Source organism: Crocuta crocuta, unplaced genomic scaffold (assembly GCF_008692635.1).
Source record: "Crocuta crocuta isolate KB4526 unplaced genomic scaffold, BGI_CrCroc_1.0 scaffold340, whole genome shotgun sequence".
Lineage (NCBI taxonomy): Eukaryota > Metazoa > Chordata > Mammalia > Carnivora > Hyaenidae > Crocuta > Crocuta crocuta.
Window position 1 is genome coordinate 4,866,203 of NW_027530642.1, and position 24,953 is coordinate 4,891,155.

The window sequence follows — 24,953 nt, forward strand, 5'->3', positions numbered from 1 at the left end:
TAAGGAAGGATGTATTATTCTAAAAATATAAGTTCTCAGATTTCCCCAAAACACCAAGTTCTACCAAGCACTTGTGGTTTGACTATCTTAGAACAGATAATTCTTTCTACATTGTGACAAAGATTCTTTGCTTGACTAAACTTCACTAAGGCTCCTGAACTTTCTCCCAAGACCATGTGTGAAATTCCTTGTTAAACTTCATTTTTGCAAGAGCCATGCTAAGTCGGTTTAACCACAATTGTATTACAAAAATACAATTACTTATACATCAATTAACTGAAAAACAAAGTTGTAAGATATTTACCAGTCCTCTTTTGGATTTTATTTTAAAATTTAAGATATTTAGAGACACCTGGGTGACTCAGTTGGTTGAGCATTCAACTCTTGATTTTGGCTCAGGTCATGATCCCAGGGTCTTGAGATTAAGCCTCGTGTCAGGCTCCTCACTGAGCATGGAGCCTGCTAGGGATTCTCTCCCTCCCTCTATACCCCCAGCCCTACTCTCTCTCTCTCTCTCTCTCTAGAATAATAAAAACCTAAACAAGTAAAATAAAATAAAATTGTAAGATATCTAAAGTATACATTGCAATGATTTGATTTACACATACATTGTGAAAAGATTTTCCCCATCTAGTTAATTAACCTATCCATCACATATTTATCTTTTGTGTGTGTGTGAGAAAGAGAGAACATTTAAGTTCTCCACTCTAAGCAAAATTCAGTTATACAATACAGTGTTTTCAACTATAGTCACCATGTTTTACATTAGAATCTCAGAACTTACCTTGGAATCTCAGCATCTTATAGCTGAAATTTTGGTAGTATTATCAGCTGAATTTAAACCTGGGAAAACTGACTTCAGAGCTCAGCAACTTAACCACTGTATTACTTAGCATTTTGGCTCACATAAAGCTTTCATTAAGGACAGGGATGATCTTACTTATCATTGCATCCTGGGCCCCAACCCAGTGCCCGACACACGATGCATCAGCAAGTGCTGGCTAAGAGATTGTGAGCAAATAATTTTCTGAACATTCAAGATGTCAAACTATGGGAAAGGCTGCTTTTTGATGGTCTGACTTTCTCATCTTCAGGGCTATCCAATCAGAAGCAAGAGTTGAATGCAATCTTGCAGGGATATAGAGTAAGATTCCTCTCTGAACAGATAGTTGAACCATAAGACTTGTCTTTTATTAAGAGCTGAGATTCTGTGACTCTAGGATTTCCCAATGGTCCTAAAAATGTGTTGTCACAGTGTCTTTCAGGAGAAAAATATATCCACCCATCTGTGAGGTGACAGTATCTCAGAATTCTCTGGGCAGAAGATAGTCATGGAGCTGCTGTTGCCTGGGGCAAGGGCAAGAACATGGGAGAAAGGGAGATCCGAGTGCAAAGGCAAGCACAAAGGAAGCGAGGCAAGTGCTGTGCTCATGGGACTCAAGTGACCAACGACAGTGGCATAGAATCAAGACAGATGATGTAGTAGTGCTGGCCAGGTGTCCAACACTTGCGTTGTATTCAAGCAAGAGAATTCATCTTGATTACTAAATTGTCTCTTAGCAAATTGAGATCATAAAAGCATGTGAGAAATATTTGCTGAGCTGTGAGAAGGCTTCATTTAGGAAAAGAAAGTTGAGGCTGCTAGTATGGATTTTAAAATATTAAAGCCCAGAAGAGCTTGTTTAAACTCATGGCATGACAAATGTTATGTTCTTGATATAATAATTGATGACAAGGACTTTCAATGTTTTATAGGGGCAAAAGGAGACAGGATTACCAAAATACTACCCATGTTCCTATAGCTCCCAGTTGTTTCCCAAGAATATTCTAATAATAATGATAATAATAATAACAGCAACTACAATAACATTTATATAATTTAACATTGTTAACATTATTACATGTTCTGGGTAACCCATCCCCCCACCCACTTTTCCTCTTTTCCTTATGGTAACCATAAGCTTGTTCTCTATAGTTAACAGTGTGTTTCTTGGTTTGCCTCTCTCTCTTCTTTTTCCCTTGTTTGTTTTGTTTCTTAAATTCCACACCTGAGTGAAATCATATGGTATTGTCTTTTTCTGATTTTTTCACTTAGCATAATACTCTCTAACTCCAACTATGTCATTGCAAATGGCAAGATTTCATCCTTTTTAATGGCCAAATTATATTTCATCACACACACACACACACACACACACACACACACCACATCTTCTTTATCCATTCATCAGTCAATGGACACTTGGGCTGTTTCCATAATCTAGCTCTTATAGATAATGCTTCTATAAACATCAGGGTGTATGCATCCCTTTGAAGTAGTATTTTTGTGATCTTTGGGTAAATATCTAGGAGTGCAATTGCTGGATCGAAGGGTAGTTCACTCCCACCAACAGTGCAAGAGGTTTCCCCTTTCTCCACATCCTCGCCAATATCTGCTGTTTCTTGTGTTGTTGATTTTAGCTACTCTGATAGGTATGAGGTGATATCTCATTATCATCATTTGGAGAAGTAGGGATTACTGGTTCCATGTTTAAACATATGCAAGAGAGGCTCCTTTGCCCTGCACCTCCAAGTTTTAGGGAGGTTCCCTCTGGATCTTCTCCAGCCATGTCTCTCCTCACAAGGCTAAGAGCTTGTAGGTCAAAGACATCTGCCCTGCAAACACTTGTAATCCCCTTCTAGACTATTCCTTGGATCTCTGAACTCCTAGACTTTGTTTACAAACAGACTTGATCCTGCTTATAGGGTCTATGTAAATTTCTTCTTTAGGTCCATCCTCCTTAGTATACACAGCCTTCACCTTAAGATGTGACCTAGGGGTAACTGCCAGACTTCAGGTGAGGATTGAACATGCAGGCTTTGGTGTGCAGAAGCCTCTTCAAAGCTGAGGTGGGGGAAGAGGAGACCTACTACAGGCCAAGAGAGGGACAAGTGCCCTAGTATCACCTTCTCTCAGGCCACTGCATTCCAGCGAGGAACTGAGCATTTTAAATTTCAACCTGGACTTTCACATTGCAGTGAAATTATATTTGCTGAAGTAGGAAGACAGAATTTTATTTGAGTGTGTGTTAGCTATAAATTTTAAATAGTTGGGCTAAGTAAATTGTAGACATACAGTACATGGGCTTCCATTTTATTTCTTGCCCTGAGCCCCCAAGTATTACACATGGGCCTGGCTAGTTCTACCATTTAAAAAATATGACAGTCGTTCTGAGATAACAAGTGACTGGTTTATGAGCAGAAGCTGAAGCAGATTTGAGGCCAGCACCCTTTGACGTGAGTGCCAGTGCCCGTTCCAATGCACTGTGTTTCCTTATCACATATGTTCTCACAGGACCCTCCCTTCAACTCGGTGAAGTGTGGTTACTTCTATTCCCATTTTTGCAAATTGGTGAGGACTTCTGACTCAGAACACTGAAGTGACTGGCCCAAAGCACAGGCAGTCCTTAATCCATCTTTTAGCTCTAAGTCCAAGGGTAATGTATTTTGATGCCTATGTCATGTACTCCACGATCTTTCACAGTTTGCTCAGAAAATCCTCTTTATTATCATAAGACAGGTTCATCTATTCATCTCACACTCTACTCTCACCCCTTTTGTGTCATGTCAGCCTACATACTTTTTAGGAAGGCAAAATAGTTGAGATTTTTGGAACTCCTGACTAATTGCCAGAAATCCTCTGAGAACCCTGAATGGGGTTTACCTTTTAACTCTTGCAATCTTTTGCGGAATATGCTATTAACATTTCTTTTAAAAAGGGAAACCCAAGTAGAGAAAAGTTAAGTACATTTTCCCAAATCATAGCTAGTAATTGATGAGCATATTACTAGAACCCTAGTAATATGCTCTAGTCTGTGACTTCAAAGTACATATTCTTCACTTCTATGCTAATTTATTATTCTCTTTTACTTACAAGGCATATCCTCAAAGAGAATTTAGGGTGTCATTTGCATTCCCTGCCCATTAGTTGAAAGTTTTTATTACTATGTATGAGGATTCTCTAAAGAATATTAATAATTTTCACACTGAATCAAAATGAAAGGTTAGATCACATTCTTCATTCCCTGATGAGTAAGTAAAGAAATATAACATTTTATAATAATACTAGCTAAATGTCCTGGAATTCTTACTATGTATAAAGGGCTACGTGTAGTCCTTTGCAAAAATTAGAGCATTTATGCTCATAGTAATTCAATGAGATAGATATGATAATTGTTCTTATTGTATAAATGAGCAAACAGGTCCAAAAAATTAAAGTAATGTGTCCTAGTCACACAGCAACAGAGCTGGGAACTAACAAAATTCTTCCTGGCTCTAAAGCCAGTGCACTTGGACACTATGCCCCATTTACTCCATTTAACAATGGTTTGAATCTAAAATTCTTTAAATCTTAGACATTTAATAGAGTGAATACTCAGATACATTAAAAAATTGTCTGGCATATCAGTTTTATCCCTGGTGATTCTAGATAGATGATTCCAAATCATATCTTCTACATATTAAAAGATGTATGGACGAGTTTTTGATTTTGTTATAAAAATCCTTCCCAATTTTGAAATTACATAAAAGTAGTAATTCTACATCACATGTTGTGAAAGGACCATTGTCTTCAATCAAAACCAATTCTGGTGGAGGAGAAACCTGACTTTTGCTGTGGTTCTGCATCTGTGCTAGATGACGTGGGCTTCCCATCAATGCTTTGAATTGAAGTAATGATCAGTTTCGACTCACTCAGCAAGAGAGGTGATGCTTTAATTGCTCTTCTGGAGTGAGAATAGAGTACAAGAAAAAAGACCTGAGACTAGGAAGGGGATCATAATGATGAGAATTTGTTCATTAAATGATGCCAGGCCCTATTCAGTACTCCATAAATAGATGGAATGGGCAACTAAATGATATATTTTTACATTATTTAGATCTTGTGTCAGTCACAAATGGCAATTTTAGTCAGTGCTGATTTCTACCCAACAAAGTTAAAAATATCCTATTGATGCAAATAGGTCAAGAATTGACTGTCTTTTTTGACAAGAGAGGGTTTGCATCAAAACAGAAGCTACATGATGATCGCTTATCAGAAATCTCACAGGAAGCTTTCTTAGAATCGGATAGATGAGCTTTCTGGACAATCCAACTCTGAGATTATGTGATTCAATGATTTCTCGATGAAGAGTAAAAAATACATTAAAATGAAAACAGACTTGTTTATCTTTAAGATGAAAAAGTCTCAGAATTTCCTGGGCGTAGTTTCCAGGATCATAAACGGCTATCATTCTCATGCTGCTGAAAGCAGTAAGGTAGGAGTCAAGAGAAGTGACCTGCTATTATCAACCCAGCCCATTTGAAACTTGCATTTTATCGTGGCCAGATGTGTGATCTCTATTAAGAAATGTGATTTCCCAGAACAGTGCCCTAGAATAGGCTTGAAACATTCACTGAATCATGGGAAATGTTTCCTTGTGAAAGGATTACTAATATAACCTATTATTCCCCCTTTCTTATCTGTTTCTTTTTTTAATCCTAAAATGAGCGTAACTTCAAAAATCTCTTTCCAAGTTCCCTGATGGGAATATAGTTTCATTGACTCGTGATCAAACCACTCTACTGCCTTCTGTGGCTGTAACAGCGATGGTTTGCGCTCACAGGAGACTCATAATGCTCTCTCTGGACCGGGTCAGACAGGGGTCAGGCAAGGGGTGGGCTAGTGCGAGGGTGGAATTGGGAAGAAGACAATGAGAAGCTAGGACCTAAAATAGAACTACCCATTGTGCTTAGGGATCAAAGTTAGGATGACCATAGTCTTCTGTTGTTATTGTTTTTTAAATCATTCATTTATTGTTTGCTAATTATGTGCCAGGCACAGCACTGTGTACCAGATGTTTACGTAGACTCAGGCCAATCCATAAGGACCTTTTGCTGCCGGCGTTTTGAATGTCAGAACTGAAACTCGGGCTCAACCAGTAACCCAAGTTTACTCCAAGCTGCAAAGCTAGGTTTGATTCCAGGGCTCTCTACCCCCAAAACCACACATCTCTCTCTCTCTCTCTCTCTCTCTTTTAAAATTCCTTAGGGTTTGGGGCGCCTGGGTGGCTTAGTCGGTTAAGCGTCCGATTTTCGCTTAGGTCATGATCTCGCGGTTCGTGGGTTCGAGTCCCGCGTCGGGCTCTGTGCTGACTGCCGGCTCAGAGCCTGGAGCCTGTTTCGGAGTCTGTGTCTCCCTCTCTCTCTGACCCTCCCCTGCTCACGCTGTCTCTCTCTCTCTCTCCTAGAAATAAATAAAAATATTTTTTAAAAAAAATAAAATTCCTTAGGGTTTTTTCCTTCCATTTTTGGAATTTTAAAAAAATGTGAGATATAATTGACATATAACATCATATTAATTTCAGGTATACAACATAAAGGGTCGGTAATCATATATATTGCCAAATGATCACTGTCTTAGCCATTATATTATAGAGGCTGCACAAACAATTTCAGCTGACACAGGACACGTTACTGTCTAAAGAGTGTGGCAGCAAGCAGATGGTGGTTCAGGCAATCCATGCGCCTCATGCACAAACATGAAAGAACTGAAGTCCAGACAGGAAGCGCAAACAGTGGACCAACCGGGAATGTGACGGACACAACAGACGTCCCGCCAATACTGTTGGGTGTCTGCCGCTGGGCTCCGTTTCTGGAATAGGTAGGGCTGCGAGGAGGAGGGCAACAAAGAGCATAGCTCAGGAGTGCAAGACCGGAGGGTTGGGCTACTGGGCGGGTTACGGGGCGGGGCCTCAGGCCAGAGAAGCTGCCTTTGTCAGAAGTGGGATCTTGGCTTGTGGAACGAGATTCGGGAACAATGAGGCACAGGAATAAAACCCAGGAGCCAGTCTTACTCTTTTGATGAGTCAATTCCACAGGGCTGGGCTGGGCCACAGAGCTTATTTTTAAGACTTAAATGGCTCACATCCCAGGAAATCAGCAACTAGAAGTCTGGCAACTGGAAGGATCGGATAGTTAGTTGATCTTTCACAACTTCGGTAGTTGTCTTCCAGTGTTGAAACAGGTATTCACAAAAAAGCTTAACTTTATATTGACTCCGAGTTCCTTGTCTTAAGAAATTCTGAAAAGTTTTCAGCATGTGTCAGTGTGAATGTGTTTGGTTAAAGGGATGTTTTTATAGATCTGGCTTCCAGTTCCTTGATCTGTACTAGTAATATTAATTAAAATTGCAAAGCCAATGCTTCAGCTTACCTTTGTTCTCTGAGAGAGACAGGACTGACCTATCCCAGAAGGACTATTGGCTATTGTAATGCCTACTTTGCTGAACTATGAAGAATTAAAAATGAAACAGAGTGAGATTTCTTAGAATGTGAGTAGGCCTCCGTTCTAGCAACAGGTTTCCACCACATATTTAATTGTTTTTATTTTATTTTATTTTATTTGTGCATCTTTAAAATTTTACAGCAATTTTCTCTTCATGATACAAATGACAAGAACTTACAGGGTAGTGTGGCAAGAGGTGACTGTAGAGGAAAGGGAAGTGGCGGGGAGTTTCTGGCTGCAGGTAAGCAAGGTGACTGCCATGGAGGTCACTCCCCTACAACCACTGAAAAAGCAATCATTGCTCTATTGTTTGTGTGTCTGTGGATTCTTTTCATGGGGACTTGAAAAAACATTCGGAGTTTGGGTTAGGGAAGGATGCCAAGAGTTACCGTACACATTCTAGTAACAGAGTTGGATCAGGAAGTGACACCTGACTCCAGGGTTATCTGGGGTAGGACACCATGGTTTCCTCGCTTACTTGTTGATAGAAGTCAAATTCAGTTCATCTCCATTTAAGTCAGTTCATTTATTAAGCATTAATTGAACACCCGCAGCATGTCAGCTATGAGCTCACAATATAGCAAGAGAGATGCTTGCAAATTAATGAGAATATAAGATGATGTTTGATAAATCAGGGAGTATTACGTGAATGAATGAATACAGAGGAGAACCTTTTTAGAGAATACATAATGATGTGGTTTGAAGTGGTGAGGTTTGGGGCCAACAGCCAAGAAAGAATTCTTCAGACATCTTCAGTGCAAAAAGGTCATTTCATTAAAGGACCCATGGGTAGAAAGAGCTCACTGGGGTTGTGAAGAGTGACTGGTTATATACCTTCAGGTTGGAGGGTGTTAGGGATAATGCAAGTCTCTAAGGAATTTTGCAAATAAGGTTTCCAGGACCTTGAGAGACTAGCTGCTGTTAGGAAAGGGTCATTTATTACTGTTTAGTAAAAACTCAGTCATGAGACCCTTCTGATGTATATCGGGGGGCCATACTCTTGGAGTATGATTGCCAACGTATATCTTGGGGGATAAAGATAAAGGAAGTTTCCAAAGGAATTTTTCAATGTTAAAGTAGGATCCTGGGGGGTCGGGATAATGTTAACCTAAGATTTCTTTTTGTCCTAGGCAAGGTGTCCTCACTGAGGCAGTTGAGCTCCTAGGGGACTGTCACTCTGCCTGTTACAAGGACTTGTCAATGGACATAGGCAGTAAGGAAACTTAATTTTTTTCTTTTGCCTTCGTTCCCATATCATTTAAAGAAATTGTCACAAAGTAGGCATTAATAGATATTTGTTAATTGCATAGATAGATGCACAAAAGGGTTACAAATATGTGCCCAGGCATACTCTCTGTTCTTTGGAACTGATAATACGATCTTTGGAACATACAATAATATTTTTGAAACATATAATGTAAGATAAGCTTCGGGTCCTAGGCCTGAGATCAAACTTTAGGGGAGAAAAAAAACCCACGGAAGAAAGACATCAACTAATTCATGGGAATTTGCGAAACTTTACCGGCCACGTTTGACCAGCCACATTTTACAGACGTGTTTTCTGGTAGGAAATAGTTAGACAGCGGTCTCAATCTAGGGCAGCTTTCAATGTTTTAAACAAGAAATATCTAGCAAAACAGTATTTCTTGAGTCTTAGGCTTAAAGGCTCCCTCTTTCTCTGTTCATGTTTTAGGAATACATAAGAACTAAGTTATGCACCAGGGTGTTTTCATAGCTTGGGCAAGAAGAAGCCATCTGCTTCAGGTACTTTGACTTTCTGGTTCCCACTACTGTTTTTTTTTTTTTTTTTTTTTTATTTTTTTTTTTTTTTTTTAATATTTATTTATTTTTGAGAGAGAGAGTGTGAGAGGGGGAGAGTTGGAGCTGGGGTGGGGACAAAGGATCCAAAGCAGACTCTGTGCAGACAGCAGTGAGCCTGGTGTAGGGCTCGAACTCACAAACCATGAGATCGTGACGTGAGCAGAAGTTGAAGTTGGACACTTAACTGAGTCACCCAGGCACCCCACTACTGTTCTTATTTTTTTTTAATTTTTAATTTTTAAAAAAATTCTTGAGAGAGAGAGAGAGCATGGGCTGGGGAGGGGCAGAACAAGAGGGAGACACAGAATCTGAAGCATGTTCCAGGATCTGAGCTGTCAGCACAGAGCCCAACATGGGGCTCAAACTCATAAGCCTGAGCTGTTTACTGACTGAGCCACCCAGGTGCCCCACTACTGTTCTTAATTAACCGTTTTCCCTCTGGATGTGGCCCTAAGACATCATCTATTAGACATCATCAAAAGTAAAGCAAATCTGGAACAAAAACTCCTCAAGAAAAAGAGTCAGACCTATATTTATTTCCCATATGTCTACTTTATTCTGCAAAGAAATCAAAACACACTGGTGACAAGATTAGGCAATGTGGCATAGGTTAGTTATATGGGAGAAGAAATTTGTTTCATGTGACTTGGAATCAGAAGATAGCTTCAGCACTTTCCAAAATGTACAAATTTCAGTTTGTTGTTGGTTTTTCTGTGGAGAGAAAAGAGCAACAGATGAAAATTGCTGAGGCCAATTTTATTAGCATCTAAGCTTCACTAATGACCCCCCAGCAATGTACTCAAGTCTCTCCACTTACTGGTGTTTTTAAAAGGAGGGAGTGACTGCAATTTAGAAATTGAGCAACTGGTGCTTGTTATGTGAAGATGATGCTCAAAATATGTCACGATCAGTTTATATCCCTGAAAACATATTTAATGAATTTCTAATAAATGGCACGTTTAGAAACCTTTTTTCCATAAATGATTTTGTCATAAAAGTCACATTTTGCACTTTTCATCAAACATGACTTTTCATAAAAGTATTTTTTTCTGATAAAAAAAAAAGAGAGACCCAAAACAACATGCCATGTATATCAGGTGTTTGTTTTCATTCATGTGTGTTTTAAAATACTTAAAAGGATCTATATGTTTCTATACATTCTAGTATATCATGTACCATCTTATATTTAAACACATTTTTAAAATTTTAATGTTTGTTTTATTTTTGAGAGAGAGAGAGAGACCGAGCATGAGTGGGGTCTCTTTCTAGAGGAGACACAGGATGGGAAGCAGGTTCCAGAATCTGAGTTGTCAGCACAGAGCCTGACACGGGACATGAACCCATGAACCGTGAGATCATGACCTGAGCCAAAGTCAGCGCTTAACCAACTGAGCCACCTAGGTGCCCCTTATATTTTTTGAGCTGACACTAACACATCTTTCAAATGATTACTTTGTAGTCTTTAAGCTAATTTTGGCTGTTGGTTTTCAAATTTAATTTTTATTATAGCTCCAAAATATATTTTGTTGAGAAGTCACCCTCTGAAACAGAATAATTCCTTTAGGATTTTTATATTTGTCACCTTTTGTGCCAATAATTAGGGGGTTCTAACATATCTAAACTTAATTATTAAAGCTGAACAATAAATATGGTTCATTCTAACAGATGACTGGACTGGCACACATAGGAGGAGGGACATTCTTTGTCCTTGGAAATAATCAAGCACAGACTATGGGATGACTTGAATTTTTTGTAGAGAGAGTTCAAGCAATAGATTAGTAGGTGGAAGTTGAACTAGGTGACCCTCCAACTTCCTTCCAACTTAGAGATTCTGAGATATTTTGCTTCACTGCCAGGATATGTAGGGATCCAATGACACTAGGGACCCTAAATTTTACATATTCATCATATTCCCATATTCATTATTCCCTAAACCACTTCCCCTAATTGACATATATTTGTCATAACACATAATTACACCTTGAATGTAGAAAAGAAAAACGTTTCAATACTTACAGAACTTCAGAACAAAAGAAGCAATCATTTGCATAAGTTTTGCCATCAGATCCACAAATTGGTGCATATATTTCATAACAAAATCTCTCTTTTCCCTGTGGTAACTTCTCATATTTACTGCAGTCAACCTGGAAATACATATTCAAAGCCTTCAACCAAATCTTTATTCCCAGGATTTAGGATTTCCCAAGCAAGTTTAGGGGGCTCTCCAATCATTTGCTTCCTATTCTAATAGTCTGTCCTTATCAAACACCTTTGAGGTATATCAGATATGAAGATTTCTTACATCAGATATAAAATCATGAGTGATAAACCTCTTTGTGGTAGCTCGTACCCAAATCATTATTTATTTAAAAATTAAACATTTAAATTTAGAAACATCCATGGCAGATTCACAAATGTAACCATTCCTATGGGATTCGTGTGCTATATACATCCTGCTATTTCTCTCTTTCACTCAAAAAGTCTATCTGAATGCAAGTATGAGATGTATTATAAGGGATACCTACTATAGTTTTAAGAACTAGCACATCATTAGCAACTTTTACCATTAATTATTGGTAACAAGTTGTTATATGCTTAACGAGCACACAGACAACGGGTATTTTACTCTTGTAAGAGTTGAGACCCATTGTTCTAAATGCCAGGAGCAAAGCCAATGTGTAAAGCTCTCTGCAGAAGCAAGGGTGCAATCACCAAGGAAGAGTTTTCTGGGTTCTTCATCAATGAACAAACTGAAGAAGATGGACAATAAAAGTCACACACATCAGAATTCAAATCCTGATGTGCTCTGGAATATGACCCTGGGACAATCATTTTACTTCTTTAAGCTTTGGTTTCTTTACCCGCAAATTGAGGAGGATAATAACTATAGTGTAAGGTTAAAGTGAAAAATATATATATAATCGAGAAGATACATGTGATGTGGAAAATGCTGAGTAAATAATAGCTATTATTTTTATCCCTTGGTCTACACAAACTCTAGCTCTATAGAGAAGACTCTACAGTTCCAGTTTTTCTGACTCTGAGTTCCACATGTGATATTTTATAAATTGCTGATTATCTGCATCCACTTGGATAGCATGAAATATGGTCAAACTTCAAGTTAAATTCATCTTCCCCTGCAGCTAGGTTCCATTAATTAATCCTTTCATTCCTTAGAAGGTACACCATGCACCTTCTAAGTTTTAGGGCTGAGCTGAGAGCTGGCAATAGGAAGATGAGTAAGCATGATAAAATGGCAGGAGGACCTCAGAGGCTAGTGGAGTTTGGCAGGGAATGGGAATTACAGTGTCCCCTGGTGAGTATATGACAACATGATTTCACTTCTTGCCTTCAAACCCCACTGCCAGGACTTAATGTGATATGTACAACATGACCAAGAGACTCCCAAGGCTTCCTATTCATGAATCTTTTTCATTCTCCAGCAGCTACTAAATCATGAGAATAGAATAGAGCATCCTATAATTCTCTTTAATAGGTAATACAAAATATTCAAAGAGGTGAAAGGAGCTGCCCAGGCTCCAGCGTCACACGGCTGAAAAGTCATGGAGCTTGGTCTAGAACCCAAAATGCTTGACTCCTGATTTAAAGTTTTTACTACCACACCTAGAATTTCTCAACAATAGTTATTACTTAATATGAGTCATAAAGGGAAGGTTCAATTAAAAGCTTCATTCTCTAACATAAAGAACAAAGATGTGTGTGACCCATTTAACAATTACAACAATCCTGACTTGTCCTTATTGCGCTTTACTCCGTGCCAGGTACTTATGCTCACCTCTCTTCAAACATTGTGGCTTTAAGTCTCACAATAAGCCTTTGAAACCAGTGTTACTGCCCACAGCCACACAATCAGGGAGATAGAATACAAACTCGGGACTTTATAACATGAATGCTAGGTACCTAACCACTTTGTTCTATTATGTCCATTTCAGAAAGCTCTCTTAGCAGTTTTTTAAAAATAAAACCAGTTTTGATACTTAAAAATTCTTCAAACATGTAGCAATTTAATTAATGCATAGTAAATATTTCCTCGTTGATACTGGCTATACAATTACATAGAAGTAGGACCTTTAGATCAAGACGGATATACTGACCTGTTGAGGGTGTGTGGCACATCCTATATCTGTAAGAAAAACAAAGACAAGAGAAACTAAATTAAACTCTGGAAGAACCTCATCTTAGTAGAAAAATGCTCTTTTGTTTATGTTTCAGCTCTCAAACTGTCAAAAATATAAGACTCTCTTCAGAGCTGTGTATCAATATATCAAAGCTTGAAGCTCAGCATAGACTCCCCCCACCCCTTTTTTTGGAGTGGGAATAGAGCATAGCCAAAGCATAGTGAAACTATTATAATAGTGAAGGATTCTTTTCTCCCTCATAATCAGAGATTAGGAAATATTGAAAGAAAAACAACTGTTTTTCTATTTAGGGAATGTCTGCTATTATGTAGTAGATATAAATGGAAATTGAAAAGTCTAGGGAGGCAGGGTTCAACTCAATGGAAAAATAATGATAGTTCATTCTGCCAAACAATGGATGAGACTGTTTTATGAAGAAATGACGTCCCCATAAATGGTGATATCAAATTAAAGAAGAGTCTGGATGTACACTTAACAAAAGATGTTACACAAAATATTTATATGGATAAGAATTTGCCCTTATCTAACCACTTAGGTCTACTCAGCCCCAGAAATGGTCTCATTTAGTGATTTATTGGTAAAGACAAAAAAATGCATTTCATAAAGCTTCCCTTACTATCGATGTATCTGTTTTTATCCCAGAATCCTGTGAGCAGAAAATAACAGGCACTATTGGTATCAGGGCAGGGTGGGTATTATAAGGAAGATACTCACTGAAGATGGTTGTAAATGCCAAAGCCAAGAGCAGGGTAAAGGCTAGTGCTTTCATGCTGCTGAAGTGGCCACGGACAGTCAGATGGAGGCAAAGCAAGTGACTTTCTGCTCTTGGGTTCTGCCTTATATATTGTCAAGAGCTCCTGCCTCACTTGTGACATAGCTATTTCCAGAAACAGAATCCTGGGATGAGATCAGAAACATCTGCCAGTATGGAAATTCTTTCATTACGAAATGAGATGGTTGCTCATGACATTTTAATAGATCATAGGACCCAAACAAGCTGTTGTCATTACCTTGTTTCTTTACATCCTTGAAAGATGGAGTGCTTTCACATCTGTTGTATGACTGGATCTTCATAACAAATCTGTCAGTTATTACCATTTTCTTTGTTTTACAGATGAATTGAAGTCACAAAGAAGGTAAGTCATTTCACCCAGTTTACTACCTATTCTTGATTGTACTACTTTTTCTAGGGAACACTCATCAGGAACATTTACCAGCATGGCAGCTTTCTAAGTTTGGACACTTTCTCAGTTTCCCCTCTTTCCTCCTATCTTCTCCAGCACCAAATGGGAAATGTTGCCAGCTGAGACTCCAGACTGAGCACAGGGAAAAGGTATCAACACCCAAGTCTTGATCCAGCAGTAACAAGCAATGATTTATGCTTTTTAGCAGGGTGATAGTTTCCCCGAGATATGAAATTTGAGGAGTTGGTAAGATAGGTAGACGTTTTGAGTAGTCACACCTCATTTACCTGCCAGATCTCTGGTGGAGGTTTCCTTATCAAGGGCCCTTGGAAGAAGGGATTCCTCAAAGGCAATAAAGAGCTATGTGACCATCTTAATCAATAATGGATTCATTGGTTGCAGTGGCTTGACTGTTCCCGAAGCCCAGGCTCATGGTTCAAGAATGAGGTGTTGAGGTGCCTGGGTGGCTCCCTCAGTTAAATGTCAGACTCTTGATTTGGTTCAGATCATGATCTCACTGTCATGAGACTGAGCCCCATGTTGGACTCTGCACTGAACTTGAACCTGCTTAAGATTCTCTCCTTCCCTCTCCCTCTCCCCAGCCCTCCTCCCCTGCTCATGAGTGAGTACGCTCTCTCTTTCTCAAAAAAAAAAAAAAAAGATGTTTATTTTTCCATGAGCTATAGTTACACACAAGTTCAGTGATGTCTTATGCTAATATAATAATTTTTAATAGACAAGTTAGCAATCATTTGGCCACAGTTTACATACGTTTAATTGTGCTTTATCAAATCATTTTTCATTTGAAATCTTTGATGAAGGCTACAGGGACACTTATTTTGAAATGTGCCAATTTTCAAATAGAGTAACTCTATGAGACGACCTTGCAAGCAGCTCTTGCAGTTTTGGTTGACAGTTGTAAAACACTGTTTATACCGCTAGCGGAAGTAGTGTCAAAGACCGAGAGACTGAAATTCGCAATTGCTTCCTTTCAAGAGGATGAAGACAGCTGGAACCTGTGCTGGTCTGGGGGGCCAGGCATCTTCATACAACAGAGAGTTGAAATTCTAAGAGTCTTACAGAGCTAAATTCATTGCCAGCTTCATCATTCCCTACATGACCTTGTGCAAGTTATTTATCTCCTAGTGGCCTTAATTTCTTAATGTTCATTTAATCATTTAGTAAATATTGAGCATTTACTCTTAGAAACTATATTACAGATTAAAGAGCACAAATGTCCATTGACGAATGCATAAAGCAGATGTGGTGGATAGATAGATGATAGATAGATAGATAGATAGATAGATAGATAGATAGATAGATAGATGATAGATAGATAGATAGACAGATATAGATACACACACACACACACTCACACAGAGTGGAATATTACTTGGCAATCAAAAAGAATGAAATCGTGCCATTTGCAACATCATGTATGAAATTAGAATGTATTATGCTAAGTGAAATAAGTCAGAGAAAGATAAATATCATATGATTTCACTCATATGTGGAATTTAAGAAACAAAACAGATGAACATAGGGGAAGGAAAGGAAAAATAAGGTAAAAATAGAGAGAGAGGCAAACCATAAGAGACCGTTAAATACAGAAAACAGAGTTGTTATGTGTGGAGGGTAATACGTGGGGGGATGGGCTTAATGGGTGGTAGGTATTAAGGAGGGCACTTGTTGAAATGAGCACTCGATGTTATATGTAAGTGATGAATGACTAAATTCTCCTCCTAAAACTATTATTACATTATATGTTAACTAACTTGGATTTAAATAAAAATAAAAACAAAAAAAGAAACTATATTTCAACTTGGGTATACCATCAATAATGAGAAACTTTTCCACTGTCTTCATTATATAGCTTTACAAGGACTCTCTCCTTGACTAAACTTTAGTTAGGCTCCTCTGAGTCCTTTTCTTCACTAGGCCTTAACCTTGCTCCCCACCTTACCTCTATCTCATGCCTTTGGCCTGCCCCTTTCTGTCTTAGCATAGAATCCTGCTTGTCATCTCTCTACCTTTGGTATCTGATCACTCTTGATATGTGATCAAGTTCTTCATTCACCACTTTTAATACATAAGTTCTTAGCCAACCTTTAGCAAGAATCCTCCCTATCCTTGGTAACTAGTGTTGGTAATTTTCCATCTATTGACTCCCTCAACTTGCTCCTTGGCTATAAATCCCCACTTGTTTTGTTCAGAGTTGAGCCCAGTTTCTCTCTCCTATCGCAATAGGAGTATTCAAGACTATACCTTGAATGACACCTTTCTTATCATTTTAATAAGTGTCAAATAATTTTTCTTTAACAAGCTTACAAAATAAAGTTAATGACACTATCATCATAAGGTTGTTGTAAGTTTCAAATGAGATTGTATATGTAAGTACTTATCCAGGGTCTGGCACATAGTAAGCTCTTAACAAATTTTGGTATTTGACGATAATGATCATGATAGTGAATACAATAATAGTGACAGTGGCCTGAAGAAAAGATCAGAAAGCACTTAGGGACTGTCTTAAAATAAGTAAATGATGTATCTTTGTGGCTTTACTGGAGATAAAAGACACTGACCTTGATAGCAAAACAAACTTTGTGGTGATCAGTAATGTTGGATAATGACTGCAGGTAATGAGGATCTTATCATTTTAAATGTCTCATTGAAAGTCAAGTGAATACTTGTCATGGACCCTGTAAAGCTGATTCCTTCATTGAATGTGAGAATGACCTTTATCCACATTTTTAAACTTTTCTTTTTTAATGGCAAAATATTTTGTTTAATGACAGTAGCAGTAACGGTAATAATATTTATTGAGCACTAAGTATGTGTCAGGTAGTTTTGGAATTGTTGCATGAATATTAACTTATTTAAAATTTAAAACGATTCAAAAAAAAAAAAACAAAAAACGATTCAGCACCCAGCTAGCTCAGTCAGTAGAGCATGAGACTCTTAAATTTTAAAACTATGTGAGATAAATACTATTACTATCAAGACTTCACAAATAAAGGAAGTGAAGCACAGAGAAAATAAATAACTTGCCCGAGGTCCCAAGGATGGATAGTGGAACTGCAAAATATTATATGGAAGAATAATACACTAAACAGATCACAGAGGCTCTCTGTTACTCAAAGAAGGATTATGGCAGCTGGATTTTCTAGTCCCCATCTTCCTATAGTGGCCCTTGAGTCACTCTCATGGAAATCCTAAGACTCCACAGGGTAATTTAAATATCACTGATCTAAGTGAGAAGTTCCCTAATTTCACCATCAGGCTGTGACTCCAGAAGGTGGGACAAGGGTTCAGTGAGGCAAGTACTATTTGAGGGAGAGTTTGTCTAGATCAGAGTCTGATACTTGGCTTTGATTTTAAGAGTGTGAATGCAGAAGGGAGAAGAGAAGAAAAAGAGGATAATCTGGAAGGAGCCAAGTTCACATAGAGTTCCAGGGCCATAAAGGGAGATTCTCTAGCTCAGGGAATAAGGCAGTCATCTGAATTGAAGCCCAAGAAGAGAAGCGAATCTCAAGATTTTAGACACTAGATTAGAAGAGAACTAATGTAGAGGTGACTCTATGGAGGGTGCCGGAAGGGTAGGCTGGGTTGGGCTCTAATTGCTTAAACCTCTTCTGCTTCTGAGGAAGACTGGCCAGAGTTTAGGACCTGTTGATGTGCACACATGCACAGGTTTAAGTGGTCATCTCTGGAGAAGAAATGTTGCAGGATCTGGGAATCAGGAAAGCTTTGACCCAAAGTCACCTAAGCTTTTCAGAAATGTCTTTTCTGAAAGACATTTCTTTTCTTCTAATAAGTCCTTTCTTCCTAAAAAGCAAGACCTTTTAGACAGTGCTGAGTTATACTGGAAAAGAAAAAGCAACGAAGCAGCAGCAGCCACTTAAAATGTCACTATGAAACTGAGGGTTTTCTTCCCCCTAAGGAATTCTGAGCTATTTTCAGTTTGTATTTGGGGTGGGAGAGGTGGGGAGAGCCTTATGGTTTATTTGAGAATTTACTCAGGAACTCCGCCCAGTGCAGCATATCCTTCCCATATTCTCTTGCTCTTTCACATCAGGAAGTCACTTCTGTGTCCCTACTTTGCATTCTCGGAGGAACAGGTTTATCAGATTACTAGTATCTGCTTTGTATAACAATCAGGAAAACACATTTTTAAATTTTAACTTTTTATTTTGAAATAATTGTTGCATAGCTAAAACATGGAAAGAGCCTAAGTGTCCATCAACGGACGAATGGATCAAGAAGATGTGGTTTATCTATACAATGGAATACTACATGGCAATGAGAAAGAATGAAATCTGGCCATGTGTGGCAACATGGATGGACCTTGAGGGTGTTATGCTGAGCGAAATAAGTCAGGCAGAGAAGGACAAATATATGGTTGCACGTATAGGAGGATTGGGAGGAACTTAACGGAGGACCATGGGGGAGAAGAAGGGGAGAAATGGTGGGGGAGAGGGAAAGAGGCAAACCATGAGAGACTCTTGAATGCTGAGATTCATGGATGTGGGGGGGGAGGGGGAGATGGGCATGGAGGAGGGCACTTGTGGGGATGAGCACCATGTGTTATATGAAAACCAACTTGACAATAAACTATCTGTAAAAAAAAAAATACATAAAAATTTAAAAAAAGAATAATTGTTGCAAAACTGAAACAAGGAACTTCTCATGTACTCTTCACCTCAGGACTCCAAATGTTGCAGTTTATGTCAACAATGCCTTTATAACAGAATGATACAATCCAACCTGATCTAAAATTGTTATGATGGCAGTAGTCTCTATCAAAGTCTTAGCTGCCCTTTTTGGAAAAATGGTTAAGTCCATCCTAAAATTCATAGGGAAATACAAGTTTCCCAGGATAGCCAAAAAAATCTTAAAAATGAAGAAAGCTGGAGGACACAAGTTTCTCAATTTTAAAATTTACTACCATGTTATAGTGGTCAAGAAAGTGTATAACAATTGAAAAATCCAAAATAAGCTCTTTTTATTTATGGTCCATTGATTTTTGACAAAGGCAAATTGCCAAGACAACTTACTGGAGAAAGAATAGTCTTCAAAAATTAGTGCTGGGACAACTACAGTTGGACCCTTACTTTATCTTGTATAAAAAAGTGTAACAGAAATAAACTCAAGATAGATCAAAGATTTAAATTTAAGAGTTAGAACTATTAAAGTCTTAGAAGAAAACATAGGCATAAATCTTTGTGACCTCTTAATGGGCAATGGCTTCTTAGATATGACACAAAAAACATAATAAACAAAACAGAAAATGGATACATTGATTTTATCAAAATTAAAAACTTTCGCTCTTAATAGGACAGCTCATAGAATGGGAGAAAATATTTGTGAATCATAGACCTCATAAAGGACTAGGATTCAAAATATATAAAGCTAAATAGAATAGATACAGCTCAACAATAACCAGACAAATAATCCGGTTAAAAATGAGCAAAGGATTTGAATAAACATTTTTCCAAAGAAAATATACAAATGGCCAATAAGGACAGGGAAATGCAAATCAAAGCCAAAACGAGTACCGCTTCACATCTATTAGAACATCTAAAAAAAAAGACAAGATGTAAAGAAATTGGAACCTTCCTACAATGCTGGTGGGAATGACAAATGTCATAGCAGCTGCTTTGGAAAAGAATTTGTTAGGTCCTCAGAAAGTTAAATGTAGAGTTATCTTATGGCCTAGCAATTCTACTTCTAGGTATTTACCCAAGAGCACTGAAAACAAAACAAAACAAAAAAATCTTGGATGTGAATGTTCATGGCAGTTTTATTCATAATGGTCCAAAACTGGAAACAATCCAAGTTTCCATTGAGTGATAAATGTTGAATGTAGTTTAGCCATAGAATGGAATATTATTCAGCTACAAAAAGGAATAAAGTACTGACATCTGCTATCACATGGATTAACCTTGAAAACCTTATCCTAAGTGAAGGAAGTTAGACACAAAAGGCCTGTATTATATGACTATTTATGTATGATATCCAGGATTTATAGACAAAAATTAGATTCATGATGGTCAGGGGCTGGAAAGATGGGGGAATGAGAGTGGCTGCCAATGGGCTTGGAGTTTCTTTTTGGAGTGATGGAAGGTATTGAAATCAGATGGTGGTGGTGTTTGCACAATTTTGTGAGTAGACTAGAAACCACTGAATTACACACTTGAAAAACCAGAATGTTTATGACTAATATAATGCTGTATATTAATTACACGTCAAGTTTAAAAATTTAACAAAACATCAATTTTATAGTATGTGAACTATTTCTCAACAACAATAATAAAAGATTCATTCAAGATCGTGCATTGTCATGTTCTTTTGTCTCTTTCAATGCATACTATTTAAAAGACCCATTCTTGGTTTTTGAAAGTTGGAGATGAGTTATTTTACAGTAGGTTTCTGGATTTGAATTTGTCTGACATTTCCTAGTGGCTATGTTCAGGTTGTGCATTTTTGGCAGGGAAATACAGAAGTTACTCTATATTCTTCGTACAGTATACTTTGAGATGGTATACATGATGCTGATTTTGCTCCCTCACTAACAATGCTAACTTTGATCACTTGTGCAGGTTAGTGTCTGCATAGTTTCTCCATTCTACAGTTACTCTTTATCTTTTCAAAACTAGTTAAGTATTTTGTGATGAGATCCCTTGAGATTACTTGACTATCTCATTTTTCATCAGAGTCTTATGGTATTAAGTGAGGCCATATTCAATGGGACAAGCCATATAAGTAAATTCATGTAATCTTATACGTTCATATTGTACATTTGCCTTTTCACTTTCTCATATCAATTTCTAATGAACCAACATGTTCCAATTTATCTCAAACCAAGAAAAAAAGAACCCAGAACATTTGCCGATCATGGGTTGTTACTTCCAACACGCCAAACATATTTCTAAGAATGTGGTCTATGTGTTCCGGCCTGGGTAAATATTGGAGAAGGAAGGCATACAGGTCATAATCAACACTTTTATTTCTTTTTTTAAATAGTTTATTGTCAAGTTGGTTTCTGTATAACAACCCTTTCATTTCTATAGGACTTGTAGTTTACGAAGCGTGTGTGAATGCATATGTCGTCTGCATTCTCTCACAATATACAGATTAAATTAGGGATTTTTATTCTCTTGATTTTGTCAGTAAGGAAAGAGCTATCACACACATGAATGACCAACCCACAACCACACACCAGGTGAATTTTTAGGTTCATGTAAACACACGGGTCTCCTGTCTCAAGTTTTGTTGGGTTCTCCTGAGCTGGTTGGTGTAACGAAGACAGAGATGATGAGGATGCCAGAGACCTCAGTGATGCCAATGCTGATGAACACACAGAGAAGCAAGTAAAATTGAATAAACTTTTTCCTCCAAGACCTAAACGTGGAGAGGTAAAAATTTAAAAATAAACCTGCTTTACATTTACATGTATGGTTATCAGTGTTCCTGTGGCAAAGATTTACTTTTCCTGTCAAGGAAATAGGAGAAGAAAGGATATAAATTACATCTACCATAGTACGAAATGTGTGTGTGTGTGTGTGTGTGTGTGTGTGTGTGTGTGTATAAATTCCATTGATGGTAAAGAGCTTACAATGAAAAGCAAAGTCCTCGTTGTCAATATCACACTTCAGTGAAAGGTAATTTTAACCATTTCTCTTCTAAGGTTGTTACCATCATAATTCTCAATAGTATACTTGTACCCCTATTTCTTGATTTACTAACGAAAAAGTTACTTACTGACTCTCATCTCTGAAGGAAAGATTGTGAATTTACATTACCTTCCCATTTTTAGCTCTTCCCAATTTTTGATGAGTATATCATGACTTTTAGCTCTTCCCAATTTTTGATGAGTGTATCATGACTTTTCAAACATTCTGCATATTACCTTTAAAACCTTAAATAATATATTTTAGTCACTATCATTCTCATCCTTAGATAGCATCTCATAATCCTGCAAGAAAATTACTTTACTCCTCCAATCACTTCCCCCAATCAACTTTTTTCTCTAAAGATTTGTCACCTCTATTTTTATTTTTACATTTCATACATTAAAAACATACATGTTCTGCTCTGTATACCATAATTCATTCTACTACAGTTTAACCACAGGTTAATTCTAAAATTTGAAGAGCAGTAACTATTTTTCTTAATGTTTATTTATTTCTGAGAGAGAGACACACACACACAGCGTGAGCAGGGGAGGGTCAGAGAGAGAGGGAGACTCAGAATCCGAAACAGGCTCCAAGCTCTGAGCTAGCTATCAGCACAGAGCCTGACGTGGGGCTGGAACCCATGAACCGTAAGATCATGACCTGAGCCGAAGTTGGACGCTTAACCGACTGAGCCACCCAGGCGCCCCGAGCAGTAACTATTTTTAAACATCATTTATAAATATTGAAAGGATTCTATGGATGTATCAATTGCAGGACAAATCTCATCAATTTAAGAAAGATCAGAACCTTTCTTTTAGGTGGTGAGTTTTGGTAAATGTTGGGAGAAAAGGGGGCAGTGTCATCAACAACTAGCATCTGCTTTGGATGCAGTATAGACTGAAGAACTAATGCTGCTCCGGTCTGCAATAAAGCGAGATGTTTCCTAACTTTCTTTACACAGCGTGGTGTGTAGAGCAAATGCTAGTTAGACCCTGAGCCCGTAGAACCATCTACCATTCACAATTTTGCAATCCTACCCTTCGTTTTGCTTTGGAAGCTTCTTTTATCTCACCTGAAAAGTTTGGCTGACAATGTCTACCTTATGAGTTATGTGGGGATTAAATGAGACAGAAAATATGAACGTATTTTGTGAACTCTGAGTGCTTTACAGATGTTATACACCGGGTCATTTCATAGTAGAAGGAATTTGATTTTCAAGGGTATTGAGGTATGATGGATGAAATTCTGGAAACACTTTTTGGTCCCTGGATTGGGGGTAGCAGATGTGGGTTCTTGTCCTCCTCTTCCATGTGAACAATAGACATTTTCAATTTGGGGAGTTCAGAGTTTCCATCCATAAAATGAGGCTGTTGACTGGCTCTCTTTCATCCTTGACAATCAGGAATTCTAATGTAGGTGTGTATTTTGCCCATGTTTTGTATCATGGTTTTGTTGATATGTTTCCCTGATCTTCACATGCAGTTGGCAGGGATTGTCATATATTTTTCTATCTGTACCATACACCAAGGTGAAGACGAGCTCACAGGGTAGGCGAATGCTCATGCATTGGTCTTTATCACAATCTAACTTCAAGGAGGAAGAGAGCTTTTGTGTACACAGAAATGAGCTTCTGAGGATTCAGGTCAGCCAAGGAGATGTGAGTGAGGTCAGACGAAGAATGGGAAGGACTGAGGTAGCCAAAAACTTGATAGCAGCAGAAGAGAAAGGGGTGAGGCAAATGGAGAAATACAGAAATCAAGGCTCCTAAGAAGGTAGAAGCAACTGAAGATATGTAAGCAAGACTGGTGAGGAGAACCAGGGAAATGCTGGTGCTTGTTTAAGACAGGGCAAACGGTGTCAGATGCAGGGATAAATCAAAACCAGGGGAAGGAAAGACAAGAGAAGCTGAGGATGTGAGAAGGTGGGAGGAATTGGCGTGACGAGAAGAGCATAGCAGACTGGGAGACTGAGCGGGGGGTGTGCCACTCAGATGAGGGGATGCTCCATACCCACCAGCAGGTGTGAGCAGCTCAGGAGAGGATCACACCAGTGGGTGGTGGGGGAGGTGGGGAGGGGGAGCTCAGAACCAGGAAGTGAGAGCTGCTGAAGGTGGCAAACAACCTGAAGAGAGCTAAGCCAGCAAGGCCTTTTGACCACCTATTCTAGGCCCTTAACTGTCCAGATCACAACTTCTCCCTATCTGCTACTTTTACTTCAGCAATTCTGTTTTTCTGAGATACTTCCCTATCCTTGCTCTTCTTCACAGTTTCCATAGTTGACTTGACCATGATCTGGCTTGGCCTTAACTTTGAACTTGACCCTGATTCAGACCCATGTTTTATCCCAATCATCCTGACCATGTTAGGTGTGTCATGATCATGGAGACAGAGTAGGTACTTAATGTGATTTTATAGCAATTTAGAGGTAGAATATAAGGGCGCAAGTCAACTGTTTACAAGCCTTTTTATACCACTTTTATGGAATCACCATAACTGTGAAGTCTCTCTCTTCTTGAGTTTATAAGGAGATAAGGTTTCCATGGGCCTTCTTGTATCTTTAGGGCAGCCCATAGGTGGTGAGCACGACTATCCTCTTTCAATCTCTGGGCCAAAATTAGTTCTGGAGCAAGGAAAGAAGTGAACATGGGGAGGAGAATATGAGCCATGAAAGTACACCAAGGCCCAAACTAGGTCACTAATTTCTTGTGAGCTATGCCTAGCACTGAGACTTCCTCAAAGCGTAATGGTCACATCAATATTCTCTATAGAAGGAACTCCAGCTTCACCCCCTGGCATGAGTTACATATCTCT

General features: G+C 38.4%; 1 protein-coding gene across 1 annotated transcript; it reads right to left on the reverse strand.

Moving 5' to 3' along the window:
* Positions 1 to 9,668: 9,668 nt before the first annotated feature.
* Positions 9,669 to 14,079, reverse strand: SPINK9 (serine peptidase inhibitor Kazal type 9). Its single transcript, XM_077769069.1, has 4 exons — positions 13,998 to 14,079; positions 13,239 to 13,267; positions 11,140 to 11,267; positions 9,669 to 9,834 (listed from the first exon to the last, which is right to left on the reverse strand). The coding sequence occupies exons 1-4, from the start codon at positions 14,050 to 14,052 to the stop codon at positions 9,789 to 9,791; spliced, it is 258 nt and encodes an 85-aa protein (XP_077625195.1). The 5' UTR covers positions 14,053 to 14,079; the 3' UTR covers positions 9,669 to 9,788.
* Positions 14,080 to 24,953: the final 10,874 nt, after the last annotated feature.

Coding starts and splice junctions, on each gene's coding strand:
- SPINK9 (XM_077769069.1), bottom strand. CDS start 14,052: ATGAAAGCACTAGCCTTTACCCTGCTCTTGGCTTTGGCATTTACAACC. Junction 13,268..13,997: donor GGCATTTACAACCATCTTCA/GTGAGTATCTTC, acceptor TTTTTCTTACAG/ATATAGGATGTGCCACACAC. Junction 9,835..11,139: donor TTCTTTTGTTCTGAAGTTCT/GTAAGTATTGAA, acceptor TTCTCTCCACAG/AAAAACCAACAACAAACTGA.